This window comes from Zasmidium cellare, assembly GCF_010093935.1.
Source record: "Zasmidium cellare ATCC 36951 unplaced genomic scaffold M409scaffold_61, whole genome shotgun sequence".
NCBI lineage: Eukaryota > Fungi > Ascomycota > Dothideomycetes > Mycosphaerellales > Mycosphaerellaceae > Zasmidium > Zasmidium cellare.
Window position 1 is genome coordinate 67320 of NW_022987005.1, and position 20419 is coordinate 87738.

Consider the following 20419-nt stretch of genomic DNA (forward strand, 5'->3'; position numbering starts at 1 on the left):
TCCCCAACCAGCGTTGCCATCAACCATCTCCAAGACGAAAAGAAATCCTCAAACCACCCGAACTCAGCCAAATCGACGACCCTACTCACAACAAGGGCAGCGAGGGCCTGGTCCCCTTGTGCGACGGCATACCCTTCGAAATCTATAAATTCGCCAACCTCAAAAACCTCAACGACCTTACCTCCCACAACATCCCCAAACTCCACAACCCAATGCCCTCCCAAACCCCCACACCCCCAGAAACGACCATGCCCTCGGAAATAACCTGGTCCGCCCCAGCAACAACCCCACCCCTCTCCGAAGACGAAATCAAAGATATCCGACAGACACTGCGTTTACTCCACGATCTCTTACACCGAACCACAACTCCCACTTCAAGAAACCACATCAACGAAGAAGAAACTCTAAAAGACGACGACAACAATATCAACAACGACATCCCCGCGAAAGAAGTCCTCGATACAACCAACACCCTCGCGGCAGCAGGTATCGGCGAGAAAGGCCCCCGCAAACGCGACAAAGCCAAACGCATCCTGCAAACCCACGGGCCTCGCATCGTGGGCGCTGCGACGGCGATTGGGTTGGGGGTTTTGAATCTCGTCACATCGATTACTTGAGAGCAGTCTCTCTCACACATCGGTCTGCCTCGCTGGCAATTGGATTGAACGAATCATTCGGACAGGTCGACAGGGCTGGCGAGATTTGAGTGGATTGCCGCTCCGATGCGCAGGGAAATTGTTCTCAGTGAGAAACGCGAAGAGAAAATGTCCAGGATGAGGTTTACAGAAAAATTTAGAGACGTCTCTGCAAGCCAGACCAGGACGTCCATACGCATGTATGTGGAGAGACGTCCCTCCTCGTATTGACTAATAAAACTCGCCAAGTCGGATGGGAGAAGTGGAGGGACTGGAGTGTTCAACACATGTTCTGGTGGTTCCGGGTTCGGGTGGGTCGTCATGTTGAACGGCCTTATCATGTGGGGGTCGAAATGTCTCCAACACTGTATGAATAGTAGAGAGAGATACCCAAAGGAATAAAGAGATCATGAAGAAAATACCTCACCCTTGACACCACAGCAAAAACTGTACCGTAGCAACATTCTTCTCATTCATTTGTCTAATACACAGACCTCCACTCCACCTCGCTCAATGGCGTCTAGCCTTCCTTCGTCATCCTCATCTACACCCACCACCCACCCACCCACGCAACCACCATAGCACCAGCCTTCCGCACCCAAATGCCAGCCACGAAAAAAACCAAAACCACCTGGGTCTAAAAAAAACGCTCCAATGCCCCATGAGCTCATTCTCTCACAAAACGCCAAGAGGACTGCACCATTTCGATGCGTCTTCATGCAAAAAAACTACAATCGTGTGCTTCCTCTAATCATGCTCATCATCCCGTCATGCAAGTTTCCTCCTGTACAGTTCGCCGCCGCAACCTCGCAGGCGCTTGGCGGCTTGCTCGGGTGTGATGTCGCGTTGGGGTTCCGCCATCATCTCGTAGCCGACCAGGAACTTACGCACCGTGGCGCTGCGGAGGAGTGGTGGGTAGAAGTGGATGTGGAAATGTGAGGATTCGATCTCTTCGTCGGTGCCGGTGAGAGGGGCTTGATGCAGACCCATGCCTGTGATTGCTGTTAGTGGAACGTACAGTAATATGTTCCCGAGACTTTACTCACTGTAAGGGAAGCTCGTCTCGAACAAGTTGTCATATCGCCTCGTGATTTCAGAAATCGTCTCTGCCAAGTCTTCCTTCTCCGTCTCATTAAAGTCCACAAGAGCCCGCTTGTGAGTCTTGGCAATAACCATGATCTCGAATGGCCACGTCGCCCACCAAGGACAGCCAGCCCAGAAGCTGTTGTTCTCGTAGACCGTCCTCTCGCCCTTTTCGCTTTCGAGCTTAGCATAGTCTACCAGCATATGTGAACCGCTTTGCTCTCTTCGATATTGTTGAAGATGCTGTAGTTCTATGCTTGGCTCCTCTGGCAAAGATGTGGTGGTCCAAATCTGGCCATGAGGATGTGGATTTGAGCAGCCCATGGCGGCGCCCTTGTTCTCGAAGATCTGCATATACCGGAATTGCTGTCTGGAGGGTTCTGTTGAGTCGCCGTTGGGGAGAGAATTTGATTGGGCCGCCTTGTACAAAGGCGAGTGGGGATCGAGATGTGAGGTGTAGATTTTGGTCCAAGTCTGGATCACAGGCAGGATATCCTGTGGTGGCATGTCGGCCAGCGTAAGGTTGTGAGCCGGCGAGAAGGTAATGACATAGCACTTGCCAGTCGTGCCTTCTGCGCGAAGTAACCGTGAAGCGAGGGCTATCTGATGTTAGCAGTATCCTTGAAGCGACAACATCATCTCTTACAGCCGTCTTCTTTTGGTTGGTTGTACTCCGCTTGATTCTCCTTGACTGCCGAGTAGTCGTTGACAAAGACGAACGTACTGTCGTACTTTGGGTTGTGGTCGCCTTGTGCACGCTTATTACCGGGACATAGATAGCACTACTGCGTCCATCAATCACATGTCCAACCCACTTCCTGCAGCATATGCTCATACGTACTGAGGGGTCGTATTCTGGTAACACGTTCTTGCTCGGCTCTTCCTGCTGCCCTTGCCATGGTCGCTTCGTTCGGTGAGGGGAGACCAGCACCCAGGAACCTCGAAGAGGATTGAATCGGCGGTGGGAGATGTCGTCGAGGATGTCTTCGGGCATGTTGTCGTCGCCGCGGTGGTCGAACGGACTCATGGGCGAGTCCGATCGAAAGCGCTCGGGGCGAGCTGGCATGATGGTGTCAGGAAGGTCGATGGAGGAATGCATCTGGTGCATGGCGCAAACGGGAGTAGAATACTAACAGGTAGGGCTACGACTCGCCTACGGCCTCTGCAGCTTGCTACCTGATACACGCCCGGGCAACAGCCAGCGGCGGGCGGTCGAGCAATATATCTGGTTCGGCGGGCGGTTGGGACGAGCGAGGTGAGGTGGCAGAACGAATCCTTCACCTGAACAATGGCGTGCAGGAGCGTATCGTGTTGAACCGGTACGCGTGGTGTACGTCGCGGCGACCTTCCTCTCCAAGGGCAAGTGGGCAGTCCGATGGAAAGTGCGTTTGGTGGTGGTCGTCGTCAAGGCCTCGACGCCCATTGGTGGAAGTGAGTTTCGATGCTGGACCTCCACATGAGCAGACGCCTGAAGAGTGTGCCCACATCCCGCCCCTTCCTCGTTCTACCGAGCAATTCACCCGTCGCGGACGCCTTATCGCCCAGCCATGTGAAGCTGGCGAGAAAGGCGCCGCATCTCCCGCCTCATCAGCAGAGCAGCAACTCAATCCCGTCGCCAGGCCGCGAGACGAGGAACCGACACAGATGTAGCCGTCCCGCCATGCTCAGCATCAGTGCAGCCAGGACGCCCGCCGTCAGCCACGGCGCAGTCTGGAAGCAGCTGCGAGGGGCAACACGTCCGACAAGTATCCCACGGCATCGCCCGGCGTGTGAGTTTGCTCGACGGTCCGACCGTGGTATAGCGGTCGTTTGGCGTACGGTCCGCTTCAGAACACCGCAAGAGATGCGCAGTGCAGGGTGACACGGTAACTTTCGTGAGTTTGGAGTAGGGGTGCAGAGAGGAGAGACAGGCTTTCGCATTCGAAACTAGTAAGTGACACGAGACTGATGAGCGCGATCCTACTTCCGGCCTCCCGCTGCACGGCAATGTGATCCTGCCATCGAAGCTGCATCCGTCGTTAATATGTAGCGGGGTCCGGAAGGGATGGGCGTAAATTGCGAGATGTGAAGAACGACGGAGGTGATGAGGTGAAGTCGTGGATAAGAGTCAGTGTCTTGGCTGAATCAGACTGTACGCCAACTTTTCGCTTGTACGACTTCACAAAAAGGTCATTCAAGGGGTAGTAGGATACAAGCTTCAAAGGCAACGTCTTTTGGGTAAGACGAAATGCAAGGCCAAGGTCAGGTGAGAGGTACGATAGCTTCACAGCAAAGGTAGTAGTGGCATTGACGCTATCGCTCTGGGAGACTCTGACTTTTGGTCGCCCTCCACATGCGCATAGACGCCGTCTCATCACCGAAACCTGGCTTTCTGCCCTCTCCCTGTGGTATCGCCTTGCATTCCAATAAAGCAAACTCCCCGGCTGACGCTCTCCCTGACGAGGTCAATCAACGCCGATCCGAGACGTCCATCTTATCATTCGCGCTTCATCCTCCTACCAAAGCGGTACGCTGTCGATCACCCGTATCTGCCTTGCCAGGTTTGTCGAGGTCCATTGACGGAACTCAACGGCTAGCACCTGGCACTTGACCGCCATGAGTTGGCGCTCCGCTCAGAGGACTCGCACCCATGTTGATGGCTGACAGCAGAGTGGGACCCATGTGACGAGTGTCGATGTCGGCAAAGTCGAGCGTGATCTCGCGACGCTCCCGCTGCACGGTCTTGTTCTCGTAGAGGATGTAGACACCACGCTCAACCCGCTCGGTCACTTGCGTAGGAGCCGTGCCTGGCGGGATGTGAGTAGCGAAGTCGATGAGCGGAGCGGTGCAAGAAGAAGTGACTCCCTCTTTCTGCAGCCACTTCCGGAGCACCTTGTGCCAGCGCCACTCGCGAGTCGTGAGCTCCGTGGCGACAGTCTCAGAGAGGATCGAGCGAGGCTCCTCGAAAAAGATCTTGAACAGCGTGTCTGCTACGAGTTAGTAAGATGATGTTGAGTGATAGCAAGATGAAAGGTACTGACCGTCAGTGAATGACTCCACTCTGCCAATCGCTGGTGGCACGTTCTTGACCTGATACGAGTCGGGGAGGCTGAACGCCGGCACGACAGGGCGTGCATCCCACTCACTGTCTGGAAAGACACTGAACGAGTTGATGATGGGCTCGGACGAATCGAGATCCATGTCGTGGAAGTCGAGGGACTGGCCTTGCAGCATGGCGACGTTCTTCTCAATGTTTGGCATTGAGATGTCGACGTTGCCACGTGCAGCTTCCAGTTTGTTGTTCAACGCTTCCAGACCGAACCGCTGAAACTCATCTTGCTCGTACCATGGGGTGAAGCCTTCGCCAGTTTGAGCGCTCTGGCCTGATTGCGTCTGTTGAGATGGAGCCGGAGGCGCTGGGCCGATGGGGGCTTGCTGAGGCTGCGGAAAGGTAGATGAGGGGTCGCGGCTTGGCTGTTGGATCGGCTGTCCGATGGGTTGCGAGCTGGGGCCGAGAGGAGACGTGATGCCGCTGTTAAAGCCGTTCGTCTGTCCTTGGTTCTCACTGCTGATCTGGCCGCTGAGTGGTGGGAACTCGTCGCCACCGCCGCTGCGCTCAGTTGACGCCTGCTGCGAGCGCTGGCCATCGAACTGGTCAAGCGACTGTTGAGATGGTGCGGCAGATGGAGCCCGCGGCTGCTGGGTGGGTGCTTGAGCTTGAGGTTGCGGCGCAGCTTGCGGTTGCTGGGTCGCTGGTTGGCGGATGACGCTGCTGTTCCAGCCGACGTTGGCCTGCTGTGGGCGTTGCTGACCTGGTGGACCGGAGAGCGATGGGAACTCACTAATAGAATTGAGAAGATCAGTACTCATGCTCTCCGCTTCGATGCTGACAACGCGACGATTGCGCCGGGCCCGGCGAGTCTCCTTGGCCATGGCTAGAGGCGCTAGGGACGGCAGCGAGGCAAGGAAAGCGGCAGTAATGTGCTGGAAGGTTAATATTCCTAGTTGATGCCGGACGAGGATGCCGTAAAAGATGTCGAAATGCGAGGGCGATGATTTCTCCTTATCTTGGCAGTGTCGGCATGGTGTGTCGAAGGCAAAAATGCGGATTGCGGGCGAAATCGTTGCAGGCTCCAAGCTCCGTCTTCGTCGCCGCAGAAACGAGCCATGACGCCATGGCACCGTTTGTTTGAGAAGTCGCACATTCATTCCCTCTTCACTCTTGCCTGCTCGCTCGCTGCCCGCCCGCTTCCTCCCACGCCGCGATAGAAAAGAAAATAGCAAAAAGCTTACCTCATGTCGATTGGTCCTTGACCACTTCCACCGCCCATGACTTGTGCGAAGCCTGAAAGCTGTCCTGGTCGGCTAGGTCCTAGACCAGGAGCACCACCAAGTCCTCCGAACGCTCCTCCAGATGAAGGCGCGCCGAATGCCCAGCCGCCACCGGCAGCTCCATTGCCCAGAGCCGTCTTTTGAGTGTTTTGTAATCGAGGTGCCTGCCGTGAGTTTGGCTGTGACGAGAATGCGTTCATGTTCATGGAGCGCAATGGTTGCGCCTGGCCCCCTCCTGTGTCGACGCCGCTGTCAGTCGCCATGTCTGTGCCTTCGTTTTGGAAGAAAGTTGAGGGAGCATCGACGAAGCGATTGCGCTTGCCGCGCTGCTTGCGACGCTTTGGCTGCATCTTGCTCGACGATGTGTGCCTTGCAAGCGAGTGGGGGTGTGGATGTGTTTGAAGGGGAGTGAAGTCAAGGTCGTGTGACAAACGTCGCAGACCTGATGCGCATCACATGCAGGGTCTTTGCGCGCAGGTGATGACCTACCGGGGCGTGTATTCATTTTCTGTTTGCTCCTTCCACCTCACTCGTCCTCCTCTTCAGCTTCCTAGCGTCTCTACTCTTCACTCCACAGTCGTCCTCAGGTCGTCGCACGCCGTACACAAGGCTCGGTGGGGACGATGTCGGGATACTGAGCAGCGACAATATTTCAGTCTCGTCTATGGCGTTTGCGTATGGGCTGGTGCTGGAGGTTCGAGGTTTTGGGAATATGCAAACGCGAGGATAGCTGCAGCGAAAGTTGATGTGAGGTCGGATCTCCCGCTGCAGATAAGGTTTGACGCTAGTCACTAGCCTGCATGAACGTGATGGCCCCCACATTCCCACCTTCAGACGCAATGCTTGAACGTCGATGTTTAACAGATTTTACTGCATCAAGTCTTCAAAAATCAGCGAGTTCTGAAATGACGAATTTCCGAAGATTCTGCACTAATGAGAATACTCTGCATTGCCACCATAGGCTCGAGGACAAAACGAAAGGCCAGGATACGCCTGAATGCACTCATTCATTCATTCGTTCACTCGTAAAGCCATGAGGTGCCATATCTACAGCTACCCACGCCACGATTATGCATTAACCACATCAACAGCAAATCACCCCGTCTTGTCCGGTGTCTTCGCCATGCCAGCTCCCACGCCACGTAACAACACAACAGTATTGCCCGTCTGCACGCTCTGGCCCAACTTCTCTCCGAATTCCAGTAGCCGTCCACCTTCCACGTGAAACACCCTCAGCTTCTCTTCCTCACCCTCTGATCTGTTGTTGAGGTTCTGAACCTGTAGGCTCTTCGCTGCAAGATCCAGTACTCGCCCGACACTGTAGTCCGTGCTGTAGAAGAAGTTGCCTTTGGGTATCTTTGCTGTGAGAGTGTCCGAAGATGCCTCCACATACAGATATACTCTCTTATCCTGTGGGATCTTCTCGTCGCCCTTTGCGGTCTTCTTCAGGTTCGCCGTGGCCGCTAAGGATGCCGCAGCAGACTGTTTGGCTTTGCTTTGAGGCAGGGTCGGTTTGGGCATGGTAGCCTTCTTAGATGCTCCCCATGCCCTCAACTTCTCCAACGCTGCGAGGCCTTTCTCTTTCTGTGTTTGTGCGGCTCCTGCCGGTCGTGCTGCTTTCGGCGTGAGGTTCGCGCAGTTATGGTCGTTGGTAAAGCGGTGCTTCAGGCAGTATGAGTAGTTGCACTTGTCGCATTGCACGCCGGTCACCAGTGGTGTGTTGATCAACGTTTTGCATGACGGCTCGGAGCATTGTTGTTCGTGTGTGAGGATGCTCGGTTTGGGCGAAGGGGTGTATCGAGACGCTGGCCCTCGATTCGCATCTGCGCGCTTTCGCGCCCACTCCCCAGCTTTGGGACATTGATGGGCAGTTTCAGATCGGTGGTCCAGACAGAATTTGCTGTTAAAACACAGTCAGTTGGAATTCAAGACATAGTCAAGACTGTGCACTTACACACCCTTTGCAGCTCTCGCATCGAAAAGGTAAGAAGTCCAGTTGCCGACAGAAGGTCATCTGGCAGTGAGCGCCTATCGCTTCGACATCGCCGACGGACATTTTGCTGTAGGTTGAGTCGTTCTCGTTCGGTTCGGGAGATTTTGAGGACGCCATGATGTATGCGTGTTATTCCGATTTTATAGCTGGCGAGCGATGTGGTTGCGTGTCGTTGCGCAGCCTGAACGATCACTCAGCGGCGAAGAAGATTCTGGGCACTCGGCGTTCGGCTTTGATTCGATTCCTGTACGACTGTCCCTCCATCAGCGTCTCTTCACGTCGCCCATCCGCCATGTCTCATCCGCAACTCTTCACGCCGACGATCCAAGTTGCTGCGGCGCATCCTCACGTGTGCCCTGATGAAACTCACCCAATGGCGCAACGTGGAGTGAGTCGCGATCACATGCTTTGGAGGCTCGGCCCTTCATCAGGGACGTGCTGTGCGCTAGCTTATCTGAACGCGGGGCAGGAGCGGGTTAGGCGACTCGGCGGCAGCGAGGTACAGTCACTCATCTCGTCCTTGTTCCCGGCCCAGCTCCGTCTCTCCCTCCTCTTGTGTTGCTGTTGTCGTTGCCGTCTCTCGCTGCTGGCAGCTGCTGTCTCCTCCACGAGCTGCTGTGCGGCTCTCCATAACTATCATCATCATCATCCTCGTTGTATAGCTCCAGCCTCGTCAACCAGGTTCAATAGCCGCCGCGTCCCATCACGCATGAAGCATCGATAGCTCCATCGTTTGCTGACACACGTCGTGTGTGCACTGTCTCGTGCTCTGGACAGCGGTATAGCCGTCACCATGCTACCACCGCAGCTCCAGCACAGCCTTAGGCACCGCTCGCTGTCAACCGGTTCAATCACCGCCGTCCGGTCATTGACCAGCCCCAGTGTCCACGGCACTACAGCTTGTGCTCAAGCCAGGAGCTTATGGAGCTGGAGACGGCCTTGTGACTACGCCTCACACATCGACCCAATGTATCACCGTTTCACTAGATATCGAACGCTTCGAACGCGTGCGAAGCTCCTTGACAAGCTACGACGCCGTGGCCGATGGGACTGGGATGCTACCCAACGTCCATTCTTCACTCCCAAGCATGTCCGTCTGGCACATCACATTGGCCGGCCGAGATGGAGCTACCATGAAGACGGCAAGAAGCAGTCTAGCCAGGAAGCTGCAGAAGAGGATGGCTTGGAGCTCAGCCAAAGAGAAAAGGAATGGAAAGATCAGATGGAAGCTATGCGTAAACGCATTGAGATGGATCCATACGAGGCTGTCTTTGGCAAGAGATTTGAGCCTTTCTGGAGTCCGCTCGTGCCGAGCTGGATGAGAGAAGAGATGGGCCTTGATCGATCGACTCGTCCGACCGAAGCCAAGAGCACAGATACCACCTCGACCTCAATACCTATCAAGCCAGTAGCTAGACGTCCTGAAGGCAAGACTGAACCCGTGAAGCCACGAGAGCGTTCCCAGTCGCCAAAGCCGAAGAGGGACGAAGGAGAAAATGACGTGCCGAATGGCCAACTTACAACATACTCGTACACTTCCAAGAAAGCGGTTGCCGAGCCTGACCCAGAATGTCCAAATGGCCAGCTCACGAACTACTCTTACGGATCGACTACTTCGTGGGACTCTTGGACGAAGAAGACCCGCCGGGAGGAATGGGATTCGATCTCTGGCGAAACTAGACGATATGAATACGATCCTATTTCGAACCGAATGGTGCAGATCGATGGCAAACCACCGACTAAATCGGACGATCTCAAGAAGGTAGAAGCGTTGAAAAATGATACATTGAAGGCCGTGCCTGAAAGCCAATCGACCTCCCAAGACACTACTAGCACTTCTCCTCAACAACAACAACCCACGGCAGCGACCACCAATGAGTCTCGACGAGCAATTCCCGTTCCGACCGAGACTACGGACTCGACTGCGAAAAAGACATCAATCTACTTCCCTTCGCTTCTGAACACCTCGGTTGTCTCGAACTCGACCAAGCCATCTTCCCTTGCTACAGTCCGAGAAAAGGAGTTGGATCTTCTCACTGCTGAGGATGTGCGCGCTTCCATGGGCAAGGCCAACAAGGCTCGTAGTCTTGAAGGTCTTCGAAATGACACCGACAAAATGAACAGCCCGAAAGAGCACGCAAAGACAAGCAAGCTCGAGACGTCACTCGATCGGAACGCTAGCTCACAGACTGTTTTCAAGAAGGGGTCTGATCGTCCCACGTCGTCGTTGGTTTCCTCGCTCGCGCGTATGCAATCGAAAGAACTCCCAACCGTTGATGAACTCGACGATTCCGCAGCGCATGAGTCCACTGGCGATCGCGTCGACTACAGTTCTACGAATCTACCAAAGCAATGGAACCAGCAAGCTGACCTACTTCAAGCTGATCGTGTCAGACGTACACGTGGTGTAATCCCCGAGCCTCGTATGATCGACATTGTCCAGGCGAAGAAAGCAGGGGAGAAGAACGCTGACGGCAAACCACGATGGATCGATATGATGAACGCTCGCAAAGCTCGCTACGACGCCGATCAGGTTGCCTTCAAAGCCGCTCAGGAGATTCGCGATGCCCAAGAGAACGCCAAGGTTGAGAAGCTAAAGGCAATGCACAATGCTGAAGTCAACGACCAAAAACTTCACATGCAGGCCCACGAGACTCGTTATGTCCACAAGATCCGGGCATTGAGACAGGAACTCGAGACAGCGTGCAAGCAGAGCAGCATCAATGCTGAGATGCAGGTTGAGAGGATCAGAAATCTCGAAGATGAGCTCGCTAGAGCACAAAAGGCTGCAGGGGAGACCTCTGATATCGCCAGACACCAGACTGAAGGCGAGAAGTATCAACGCAAGATCAGCGAACTCAGGAAAGAGCTCGATGCATCCTTCAAACAGAGCAGTGTCAGCTCAGGAAAGCATGTCGAGCGAATCCGCGAACTTGAAAAAGAGCTTGAGAAGGCCCAGGCGAGCGGCAAGACTTCTATACAGATGGAGAAAGAACGCTACGTGCAGAAGACGAAGTCACTCCGTGACGAACTGGACCGAACATTCAAGCAAAGCGCAGCGAATGCTGAGAAGCATGTTGAGAGAATCCGAGAGCTGGAGAAGGAGCTCGCTGAGTCTCGTGGTACCACTACCAGGAGAACCAGAGGCCCTGATGCTGTCCAGGCCGAAGGAGACTTCAGCGCCAACGTCACGAAGTTCGCCAAAGATAGCAGCAAGTGGTACAAGCAACCTTCTTACACGCCAGAGGTGACTGGCAAGCCAAGCGCAGAGGAGATACAGAAGGCGGCTCAGAAGCAAAAGGATATCGAGCTAGTGAACGACGTAAGAGCTATCTATGAGAATAGATACGGCAAGATCGATGTCAGCCACCGCCAAGCTAGGCCAAAGACCACGATGCAGGCTTCAAGGCAAATTCCGCAAGTGGTAGAAGTCGAGTCAGACGTCGACCTGGGCAAAGCACTAGCTGACTACGAGGCTGGCCAAACGTACGAGTATCGACGAGACAACCTCGAAGCTGAGATCGCTGCTCAGGAGAAAGAAGCCCACGAAGCGCAGGAGTTGATGGCGCCCGAGTCGTCTGGCAAGATGGAGCAAGCCATCGCCAAAAGCTTGAAGCTAGACCAAGATGTGCATGGAGCTCGCATTGTCGACGACACCGTCCCCAGACTGATCCCGACCGAGATCGCCGCTCGTACCGAACCTGCTGTTGATACCGAGGCCGAGCCAACGAAGAGTGAACTCAACTCGTGGGGCATTGTGTGGGAGGAACCACCAGTCTACAAGGTCCTGGCTTACGATTCTGGTAATGACATGTTCTCGACTGCCACGACCTCGTCCAACTTCACTGGCAAAGAGACCCCCATCTCCATCCCGCAAGCGCTCTCTCAGCTCTACCAGCCCGCTCGATTCGTTCCTCACTTTGCGGAGCTTCAGAAGGAGGGATATCAGGTGGTGTACGGAACCAAGGACTTGCTCGTCTTTAAGAAGGTCAAGACAACGTCAGAGACTTCTGCTGTGGCAAGCCCTGAGTCTCAAACGAACCTGGCTGATCATGGCGTCGTGAAACCGACTGCTCCTGAGACCAGCAACGAGATAACGCCCCATGCACCAGGCGTGAACCCAATCGACGGCACCACATATCCTCTCGAGCCCGAGTCAGCCGGGTTCGCCTCCCCGACCGGATTCGTAGGAGACCGATGGGAGACCCTCGCCTCAGAAGGCAAAGTCCAATCGCCCAGCACCGTCTCCAAGCCAGAAGCAGAACCCGAATCCGCCGAGCTGAAGTCTCCTCACCCCAGCTACAGCCAACCCGCCGACGAGGACGCCGAGATCGACATCCGGCACTACCCACGCGTGAAGCGAGAAGAGCGCGTCTTCTCCGGCTCTCGCCTGCAACGGCCCAAGAAGCAGCGACGCCACCACCACGAGCCTTCGCAGGAACAGGTCAGAGAGATGAAGCGCAAGTGGCACAGCTGGCGGGCACGTTTCCGGTGGGCGTTGAGCGTCGGCGTGGGAGCCAGTTTCGTGGCGTACTGTATCGGTGCGGCTGCTGAGCGGAAGGAGGTGAGGGAGAAGGAGCGCTGGGAGCAGATTTTGGAGGGGAGAAGGGGCAGGTGGGAGTAGAGATGATGGGAAGAGAAGAGAATGAATGAGATTTAACGGCGGCATTGGCATGATGTTATGGTTTTTTTGAATGGTGCATGAACGGATGGATGGATTATGAGTGATATACCGAGACTTAGGCCACGCCGCTCAGTTTTCTTTTTTTGCCTAGATATGAGATGAATGGTGGAGATGGAAGGGCTTTTCCTCTCTTATGAACAACACACGTCGTCTTCAATCTCAATTCCCTTTCTTCGAGCCGGAAACCTGTCTCTTGCTCAAGGCGGCGTCAAGACGGGTGTACATGTCTACGCCCATGAATACAGCTAGAGAACAACAGAATCAACATCAATGTCAACGATGAAGAATCAACGGGACCAGACTTACAAACCATCAAGTAAGGCACATACAACTTCCCCAACTCCACCTTTTCCTTCGTCTCGTACCCGCTCCAACTCAAATAATCCACAATACACGTCGCCGTCGTGACGGCCGTTTGCAGCGCGTAGATCAGTAGATGGATCGGGAGTTTTGGATCATCTGTTCGCAACACACATCATCAGCATATCACCTCAAACCATCCCCTCCCCTCCAATTCAAAACCAAGACTCCGTCACTCACCCCTCCACAGCGCCCCCAGCGCCCACACGCTCAACGGCACATGGTAAAACAGTTCCATCCAGACGTACATGGTGAACCACGCGGGCGGCGCGATGAAGAAGGCGTCGCGGTAGGTGGTGATGTACCATTGGCGCAGGGTGGTCATGAATTGCGGGCGCAGGGAGGTGGGGTAGAGCGGGTAGATGTCGACGAAGAAGACGATGGGGATGTGGAGCAGGAAGAAGATGAAGTAGGTTAGGTCGCGTTTGCGGTGGAGGAGGGAGGGCATGGTGGTGGGTTGGTTTGTTCGGTGGTGGGTTTTTTGGGGGCTGGAGGATTGTGTTATAGTGTGGTGTAGTGTGGTTTGTTTGGTTGATGAGGGCGGTGGTGTTGGAAAGGAGAAGGCAACGCTTTATTAAGTTGCGGAAGCTTGAGGAGATGATCGACGAGGTTGGTTGGCTTGGCGTTGGAGCGACGACTGGGTTGTGAAGGGAGTTCAATCAGGACGGAAATATAAATATATGATCCCAGCGAATGGAGGTTGACGAGATGGTTGCAGAAGTTGAGATTCGCCTTTGGTTTACAGTACACTCTTATTAGTGTTGCTTTTGCATTACTGTACAAGTTTCTACATTGATTTGGTGCCTCCCTCACAATTCGCCTCACGAGTAATGTTCTTGTTGCGCACGAATTGCTCTCCAAAAGCTTTGCCCAGAGAAGCATTGGCTCTGCGTGACACGCGTTGGTGGCTCCCGAGTTGGCTGGTCCTACTCAGGGCTGACCCTAGGCAAGCATCGTTCAGCAGAAGGGGCGCAGAGTCCAACCCCAATCTTTGCGGTCGCGTCGATGAGCCGCTGGATGTAACACAATCCTGGACACATCATGACTGTGTTCGATCATCGGGAGACCAAGCGTCTTCCTGCAGTAAGCCCACGAGATGTTGTCGTTTCCTTTCGTCATGGTTGTGACCTGTGGGACAAAGTCGACACTCACTGACCAAGAGCCTGCTTCACGATCCTCGCCACCTCAGAGCGGTCCACTGGCTTTCCCTCCAAACTGCCTCCAGGACCCAAGATCTTCTTCAGCACATCGCCCATATTGACCTTGCCCTCTGCAACAGCCTTGACCTCATCTATGACCTTGGTCACTGCATCCTTGATGTCGCTTTCCGGCATCGTCTCAACCCCACCAGCATACTCCTCAAATATAGAAGCCTGTGCCTCCTCTTTCTCGAGCAAGTCTTCTCGTCCCGCTGCCTTGAACTCGTCCCCCGCAGCTTTGGCAGCGGCCGTTCGCTTTCTGAGTAAAGACAGCATTTGCATGTCTGTCTTGATCGGGTTCGATGTCTTTGCTTGGTTGGTCACTTCTGCTAGCAGACCACGCAATGCGTTGAGGCGGTTCGTGTCTTTCGCTTTCATGGCTGTCTTGAGATCTCCCTTGAGCTTGAGAAGCAGCGGCGGAGCTGGCAGAGTAGTCGGTGATGGAGTCGAGTAGAAGCGGCATTGCGGACAGATGTAACTAGGGCGTAGAACTGATCGGCTCCGTACGAGCATGGTGGCGCTTTTGGATGCCATTGTGTTTGTGTCGGTGTTGATGTATCGGAGAGAACGAGAAAGTGTCAGTGGTGAAGCTTGCAATGCCCAAAAACGTCCGAGCTTTGCGCGAACAGGGATCATCGCGCGTGTGAACCTTAAACTTTCGAGCTCGCAGACGACGCGTGAAAGCAGACGACAATAGCATCCAACCCCACTGCTGTCTCTACTTCGCCGGCCAGAACTTTCGAGCCATCTACGAGAACGACCTCGTCCACCTCACCACCGCGATCTCGACCATCTACCCTTCACGACTTGGCGACGTTCACTCCCGCATGCCACAACACCCAACCTCCAAGTAATGCGCTGCCGGCTCAGCACCAACACCCACTTCGTCTACTCGCACTCCCGATAGCCCATCCACATACGAAAGCCTGTGCACTCGATCAACGACACGATGGCGGCCGCTGCAGGCCCAATGACGCCGCAGCGTCCACTGCCGGGCGCCTTCACCGTCACGCCTGCAAACCCAGCCCAGGGCTCGACCATATTCGCTGCGCAGGCCGCGAGTTTGAAGCAGAATCTTGCGCCGCAGACGAGCGGGAGTCCAGGTACGGCAAGCAGCTCAAAAGACACAACAGGCGTGGAAGATGCGGCGAAGACAATAAACACTGTTCTCCAATTCGATGCGAATTTCCCAGCTATGGAGGATTACATCCAGCAGGGCATCAGTGGCAAGTATGAGCTGCCATCAGCTCAGGCATGGCAGCCCTTTCAGAAGCTGAAGATGCATGATCTGCCGCCAAAGCTCCTCGAGCAAGCGAACCTGACCGGAATGGGGATGGTGATGGGCATTTTCCCTCCGCTCAGTCACGCCTGGGTCGCGCTGGACAACTGTCTATACCTATGGGACTACACCATGCCCAATCCCGAGATCATCGGCTTTGAGGAGAACACACAACCGATCACTGCGGTGAAGTTGGTTCCGCCCAAACCTGGCGTCTTCATCGAGGACATCAAGCACATGATTGTCATCTGCACAGCGAACGACATGCTTTTACTCGGAGTTGCCGCTCAGACGACATCGACTGGCGCACAAACAGTTGCCCTGTACAACACGCGCATGTCCATCCCGATTAGGGGACTAGGCGTGACCTTGATCGAGGCCTCCAAGAAAACTGGCCGCATCTTCTTCACAGGCAGACTCTCAGACGACATCTACGAGTTCCAGTACCAGCAAGACGAGGGATGGTTCCGCGGTAAATGCAATCGCTTGTGCCACACCAAAAGCACCATGAACTTTGTTTCAGAAAACATTCAAGCCGTTGGCCAATATTTTGGTCCCCAGCAACGAGCAAAGGCGCTGCGACAGCTTTTGATTGATGATTCAAGAAACATGCTGTACTCTCTGAGCTCTTCAAACGAGATAAAGGTCTGGCTCATCAAAGAGCGGCTTGAATCTTCCCTCGTACGGCCAATGCACGCTCTGCTACAAAACACTGGTCACTTCAGCAGCAGAACCGAACTCCTGACCGGTAGGGACGTGGCGTTGGCCGCGATCAGTGCAATCCCTTTGGCAGAAGCGAGCAAGGTGTCTTTGATGGCCACCACCAACACTGGATGCCGGCTTTACATATCTCTGACGCGTGGCTACGGCTTCCCAGCAGATTCGCAAAATCCACCATCAAGCATGCAGATTCTACACATTCGATTCCCACCGAAAGACCCGAACGCTCCAGCACCTGCTCCTCAACAAACCACGAGTAGCTTGACGTCGTACGGCCAAGCCTCAAACGAGCCAGCAGTCGACAACACGTCAACGTACTTGAAGCCTACTAATATGGCCTACCGCTTTTCACCCGGGTACTTCATGGCCTTTCAACCGGATCCAGCCGACCCTCACAAAGACAGAATGTTCTGTGCTGCCCCAGATACTGCACGCTTGGCCAACCGATCAGAGTCGGCGCCAGGCACAAACTTCACGGAATATGGGCAATGGATAGATCTGCCCGCAGAGATGCAGCAGGTAATGGCAATGTCTGGCGACTTTGGTGCAGCAGGCCAGCCGACTGGCTTTGGCAACGAGCTTGCCGTGCAGTTTGACGCATCGTCCCCCGAGTTCGCCATTGTCACGACAAGCGGCGTTCAGACCATCCGTCGAAGAAGACTAGTGGACATCTTTGCTGCGTTGATGAAGTACGGATCTTCACATGCTGATGGTGTTGAGGGTGATATTAAGCACTTTGTCCGTACGTACGGCCGCGCAGAAACAGCGGCTACCTCACTTGCCGTTGCTTGCGGCCAGGGTACAGACGTTGCAGAGAACCGAGTAGCGACAGTCACCGACCCTGAAGTGCTGGAAAAGGCACGAAGAGCTTTCATCGAACATGGTGGCAAGCCAGAGTGGAGCATCAACAATGAAGAAGTGCCAAACGGTGGTGCTGTCGACAACACTAAGCCAAGCCCCCGGTACGACGGAACTGCGCTTTACGTTTCACGCATTGTCCGCTCCATCTGGAAACAGACCATCATCAAAGATCTTGCAAAGCCTGGTGCGGGAGCGAAACTGGCTCCTACTATCCGACTCGACAAGCTGCGCTCCATCCAGCGAGATCTCTCCGCCTTGAAGGAGTTCCTCGACCGCAACCGGAGCTTCATCGAGGGTCTAGCTGGACCACAAGCTCTCAGCAAGGCGACTACACGACAAGAGGAGTTGGCGATTCAGGGTGAACATCAAAAGATGCACGCTTTGTTGCAACTCATCAACAGCATCAGCGAGGGCATCAGCTTTGTCCTCGTACTCTTCGATGAGACAATCGAAGATGTTCTGGCCCTTCTGCATGAAGACAGCAGAAATAGGACCAAGCAACTCACCTTCGAAGGCTTATTCGTCTCGACTTCTGGGCGTGAACTGGCCAAAGAGCTTGTAAAGGCCATCGTCAACCGCAATATCGCCAACGGTAGCAACGTCGACACTGTTGCGGAGGCGCTGCGTCGAAGATGTGGCAGCTTTTGCAGTGCAGATGACGTGGTCATTTTCAAGGCATCGGAGCAAATCAGGCGGGCTGAGGACAGCCAAGGAAGGACAGAGGGCGCACGCATGCTGCTCAATGAAAGCTCCAAGCTGTTCCAGCGCGTCGCAGGCAGTTTGACTTATGAGAACGTCAAGTCCGCTGTTGAGAGTTACTACAGGATGGCATTCTATGCGGGAGCAATTCAACTCTGCCTGACCGTTGCGCATGAGAAGGATACGTCAAAGAGAGCTCTGTCCTGGACAAGGGATGGTAGACCGGCGAACGACGCGCGAGAAGCTGCGTTCAATGAGCGAAAGCAGTACTATGACCTCATTTTTGCAACCCTCAAGCAACTCGACAACGACACCGAGTCAGTGCCCCAAGTTGAGGACGGCAAGTACACGCTGGCTTTGCGGCGACGAAACGAGGCCTACGATATCGTCAACCACTCAGACGACATTGCATTCTTGGCGACACTGTACGATTGGTATTGCAACGACTTGCAGGAGCCAGAGCGCCTGCTCGAGATCGACAACCCGTACGTGATCGAATACCTCAAGCAGATGAGTGTACCCAGTCGACCTCATGCCGATTTGCTCTGGAGGTACTATGCGCACCACAACGACTACCTACAGGCGGCGAGCATCCAGGTCCAAATCGCACAATCGCACTTCGAAGGCCTGAAGCTCGAAGAGCGGATTGGCTACCTCTCACGAGCACGTACTAACGCCAGCACGAGACAAACCGTCCTCACCGATAACCGGCAGAGCAAGCAAAAGCTCTTGCGCGAGGTGTCAGACCTCATCGACATCGCAGCCGTTCAGGACGAGCTGCTCCAGCGCTTCCGCAACGAGAGTCGTCTGCCCGCCGAAAAGCGAAACGAACTTGTGGAGAAGTTGAGTTACGTTGTCCTGCCGGTGAACCAGCTTTACAACGAATTCGCCGACGCTGCTGGCTACCACGACATCTGCATCCTCATCTACCAAGTCGCCAACCACAGCAACCCCGCCGACATTGCGACGTCGTGGAAGCATCTCATCGACCAAACCCACGAGGAGTCCTATGCTCTGTATGGTCGTGCTCGCCGACCATGGGAAGCCGTGGGAGAAAAGGTCCTCACTCTAGGCCGTCGTCTCCACACCTCAGCAGCTTTCTTCCCGATCCACATCCTCTTGCCCCTCCTTGAGAAATACACCATGCAACCACAAGAAGAGCACCCACCGTCAAGCTGGGCAATAGACATCATGCTCGACCTCGAGATCCCCCACGAGACGCTCCTACCGGTCCTCGAGCAGCTGTACTACAGCAACGAGCATCCCTTCGTCGGTGGGAGGCGCAAGATTGTTGCCGGCAAGATGGTCTACCTCCTCCTGAAGTGGTTCGAAGCCAGCGTGCGCTCTGGCGAGAGAGTGCTCTTCGGCAGCGAGGAGAACGCCAGCACGGTGCAGGACTGTCTTGCCAGTCTTTTGAGAGGTGATCTGGACGTGCAGTGGAGACAGAACGCGGAGAACTTGGCTGCGCGGATTACGCAGGCGACGAGATGAGGAACGAGGAAACGCGGGAGCTTATCATCATCGCCTTGTACGTGTAGGCTTTTGGGCTGTATGTCTGCTTTTTTTTTAGCGTCGGCGTTTTTCGACTTGAAGGATGACGCCGTTTGGTTCAGTAGGATGACGGCGACTATGGTTGTGCTAGTAGAGCAGACAACAGCTGAAAAGGAACAAACAGATGGGAAGGCATCGACTGACTACTGATCACTTACATCTCTGTCCGTCCACTTACCTCTTTCATCAATCCCGTCTCCAACCGCGCCAGCACAGCAGAGCAGCACCGCCTACCCAACGCACTCCAATCCCTCATCGAGATGCAACGACCCAACATGAATCAAAGCTCCCTGCATCAAAAAGGATCACAGCTCGTTGTCAGCCTCACCATTGCAAAGAGGAAGCCGCTGCTCTCGGACAGCTATATGTGTCGCATCGCCATAGGCTACCACAGTCACGGTAGCTTCAGAGTCGCGCATTAGTGTTGCAGATTGTGGCCGATGGATTCCTTCAGCGAAACCCGACGGCGTGGGTTTGAGGATGGATGTCGGCTGCCCGAGGTTCGGTCGGGGTTGATTGAAAATTGAAGACTGCACGGCATGTTATCTTATAAGTTGATAAAAACCATAGATCGAGATGAATGGGTTGTTCTGGCTTCATTGCGGTGTCGACAGTCGAACGCTAAGAACGTGTAGGGATTCTTTGATTACGAGGCTTGAGCGTTCCGAGTCGCCTCGAGGTTGTGTAACGTCTCTCGCGGTGCGCTGCAGACATGGTTGTCGTGAGTCGTGACCTGGGGGTTGTTTCCAACCTTCCGAGGTTGCGCCTAGATTGCGTGTTTTGGGGCGGCTGCATAGACGAGCCAGGGTTGCGTCTCGTGGATCTTTCTGGTCGTTTGCGTTCCTGAGTTGATGGTTAGGGCTGGGTTGGTTGGATGGTATGCTGGGGGTGGTGGTTGTTTTCTCGTGATGCGATTTTGGAGATGGATCTCGCCATGTGGTGGTTTTTCTTCGGCTGGGCTAACAGCATACCGCCTCACAAGCGTGGACCTCGCATGAATGCGAACCTGCTCTCCACCTACAGACCGCATTGACGCTGACTCGC

At 54.6% G+C, this 20419-nt stretch overlaps 8 protein-coding genes across 8 annotated transcripts; 3 read left to right on the forward strand and 5 right to left on the reverse strand.

Annotated features, from left to right (window-relative positions):
• Positions 1–212: 212 nt before the first annotated feature.
• On the forward strand, positions 213–617 carry M409DRAFT_60910 (uncharacterized protein; the record flags this gene model as incomplete). The annotated part of the gene is made up of 1 exon (XM_033814610.1): positions 213–617. The coding sequence occupies one exon, from the start codon at positions 213–215 to the stop codon at positions 615–617; it is 405 nt and encodes a 134-aa protein (XP_033660216.1).
• Positions 618–1403: 786 nt separating this feature from the next.
• M409DRAFT_30204 (uncharacterized protein) lies at positions 1404–2784 on the reverse strand (the record flags this gene model as incomplete). The annotated part of the gene is made up of 4 exons (XM_033809807.1): positions 1404–1627; positions 1682–2317; positions 2365–2500; positions 2560–2784. The coding sequence occupies 4 exons, from the start codon at positions 2782–2784 to the stop codon at positions 1404–1406; spliced, it is 1221 nt and encodes a 406-aa protein (XP_033660217.1).
• A 1499-nt stretch (positions 2785–4283) lies between these two features.
• M409DRAFT_30205 (uncharacterized protein) lies at positions 4284–6379 on the reverse strand (the record flags this gene model as incomplete). The annotated part of the gene is made up of 3 exons (XM_033809808.1): positions 4284–4684; positions 4739–5538; positions 5991–6379. 3 exons carry the CDS (start codon positions 6377–6379, stop codon positions 4284–4286), a joined length of 1590 nt encoding a protein of 529 aa, XP_033660218.1.
• A 745-nt stretch (positions 6380–7124) lies between these two features.
• M409DRAFT_30206 (uncharacterized protein) lies at positions 7125–8139 on the reverse strand (the record flags this gene model as incomplete). The annotated part of the gene is made up of 2 exons (XM_033809809.1): positions 7125–7929; positions 7988–8139. 2 exons carry the CDS (start codon positions 8137–8139, stop codon positions 7125–7127), a joined length of 957 nt encoding a protein of 318 aa, XP_033660219.1.
• Positions 8140–8815: 676 nt separating this feature from the next.
• M409DRAFT_60914 (uncharacterized protein) lies at positions 8816–12646 on the forward strand (the record flags this gene model as incomplete). The annotated part of the gene is made up of 1 exon (XM_033814611.1): positions 8816–12646. The coding sequence occupies one exon, from the start codon at positions 8816–8818 to the stop codon at positions 12644–12646; it is 3831 nt and encodes a 1276-aa protein (XP_033660220.1).
• Positions 12647–12865: 219 nt separating this feature from the next.
• On the reverse strand, positions 12866–13514 carry M409DRAFT_30208 (uncharacterized protein; the record flags this gene model as incomplete). The annotated part of the gene is made up of 3 exons (XM_033809810.1): positions 12866–12951; positions 13013–13165; positions 13247–13514. 3 exons carry the CDS (start codon positions 13512–13514, stop codon positions 12866–12868), a joined length of 507 nt encoding a protein of 168 aa, XP_033660221.1.
• Positions 13515–14214: 700 nt separating this feature from the next.
• M409DRAFT_30209 (uncharacterized protein) lies at positions 14215–14799 on the reverse strand (the record flags this gene model as incomplete). The annotated part of the gene is made up of 1 exon (XM_033809811.1): positions 14215–14799. The coding sequence occupies one exon, from the start codon at positions 14797–14799 to the stop codon at positions 14215–14217; it is 585 nt and encodes a 194-aa protein (XP_033660222.1).
• A 415-nt stretch (positions 14800–15214) lies between these two features.
• M409DRAFT_30210 (uncharacterized protein) lies at positions 15215–19315 on the forward strand (the record flags this gene model as incomplete). The annotated part of the gene is made up of 1 exon (XM_033809812.1): positions 15215–19315. One exon carries the CDS (start codon positions 15215–15217, stop codon positions 19313–19315), a length of 4101 nt encoding a protein of 1366 aa, XP_033660223.1.
• Between the last annotated feature and the right edge of the window lie 1104 nt (positions 19316–20419).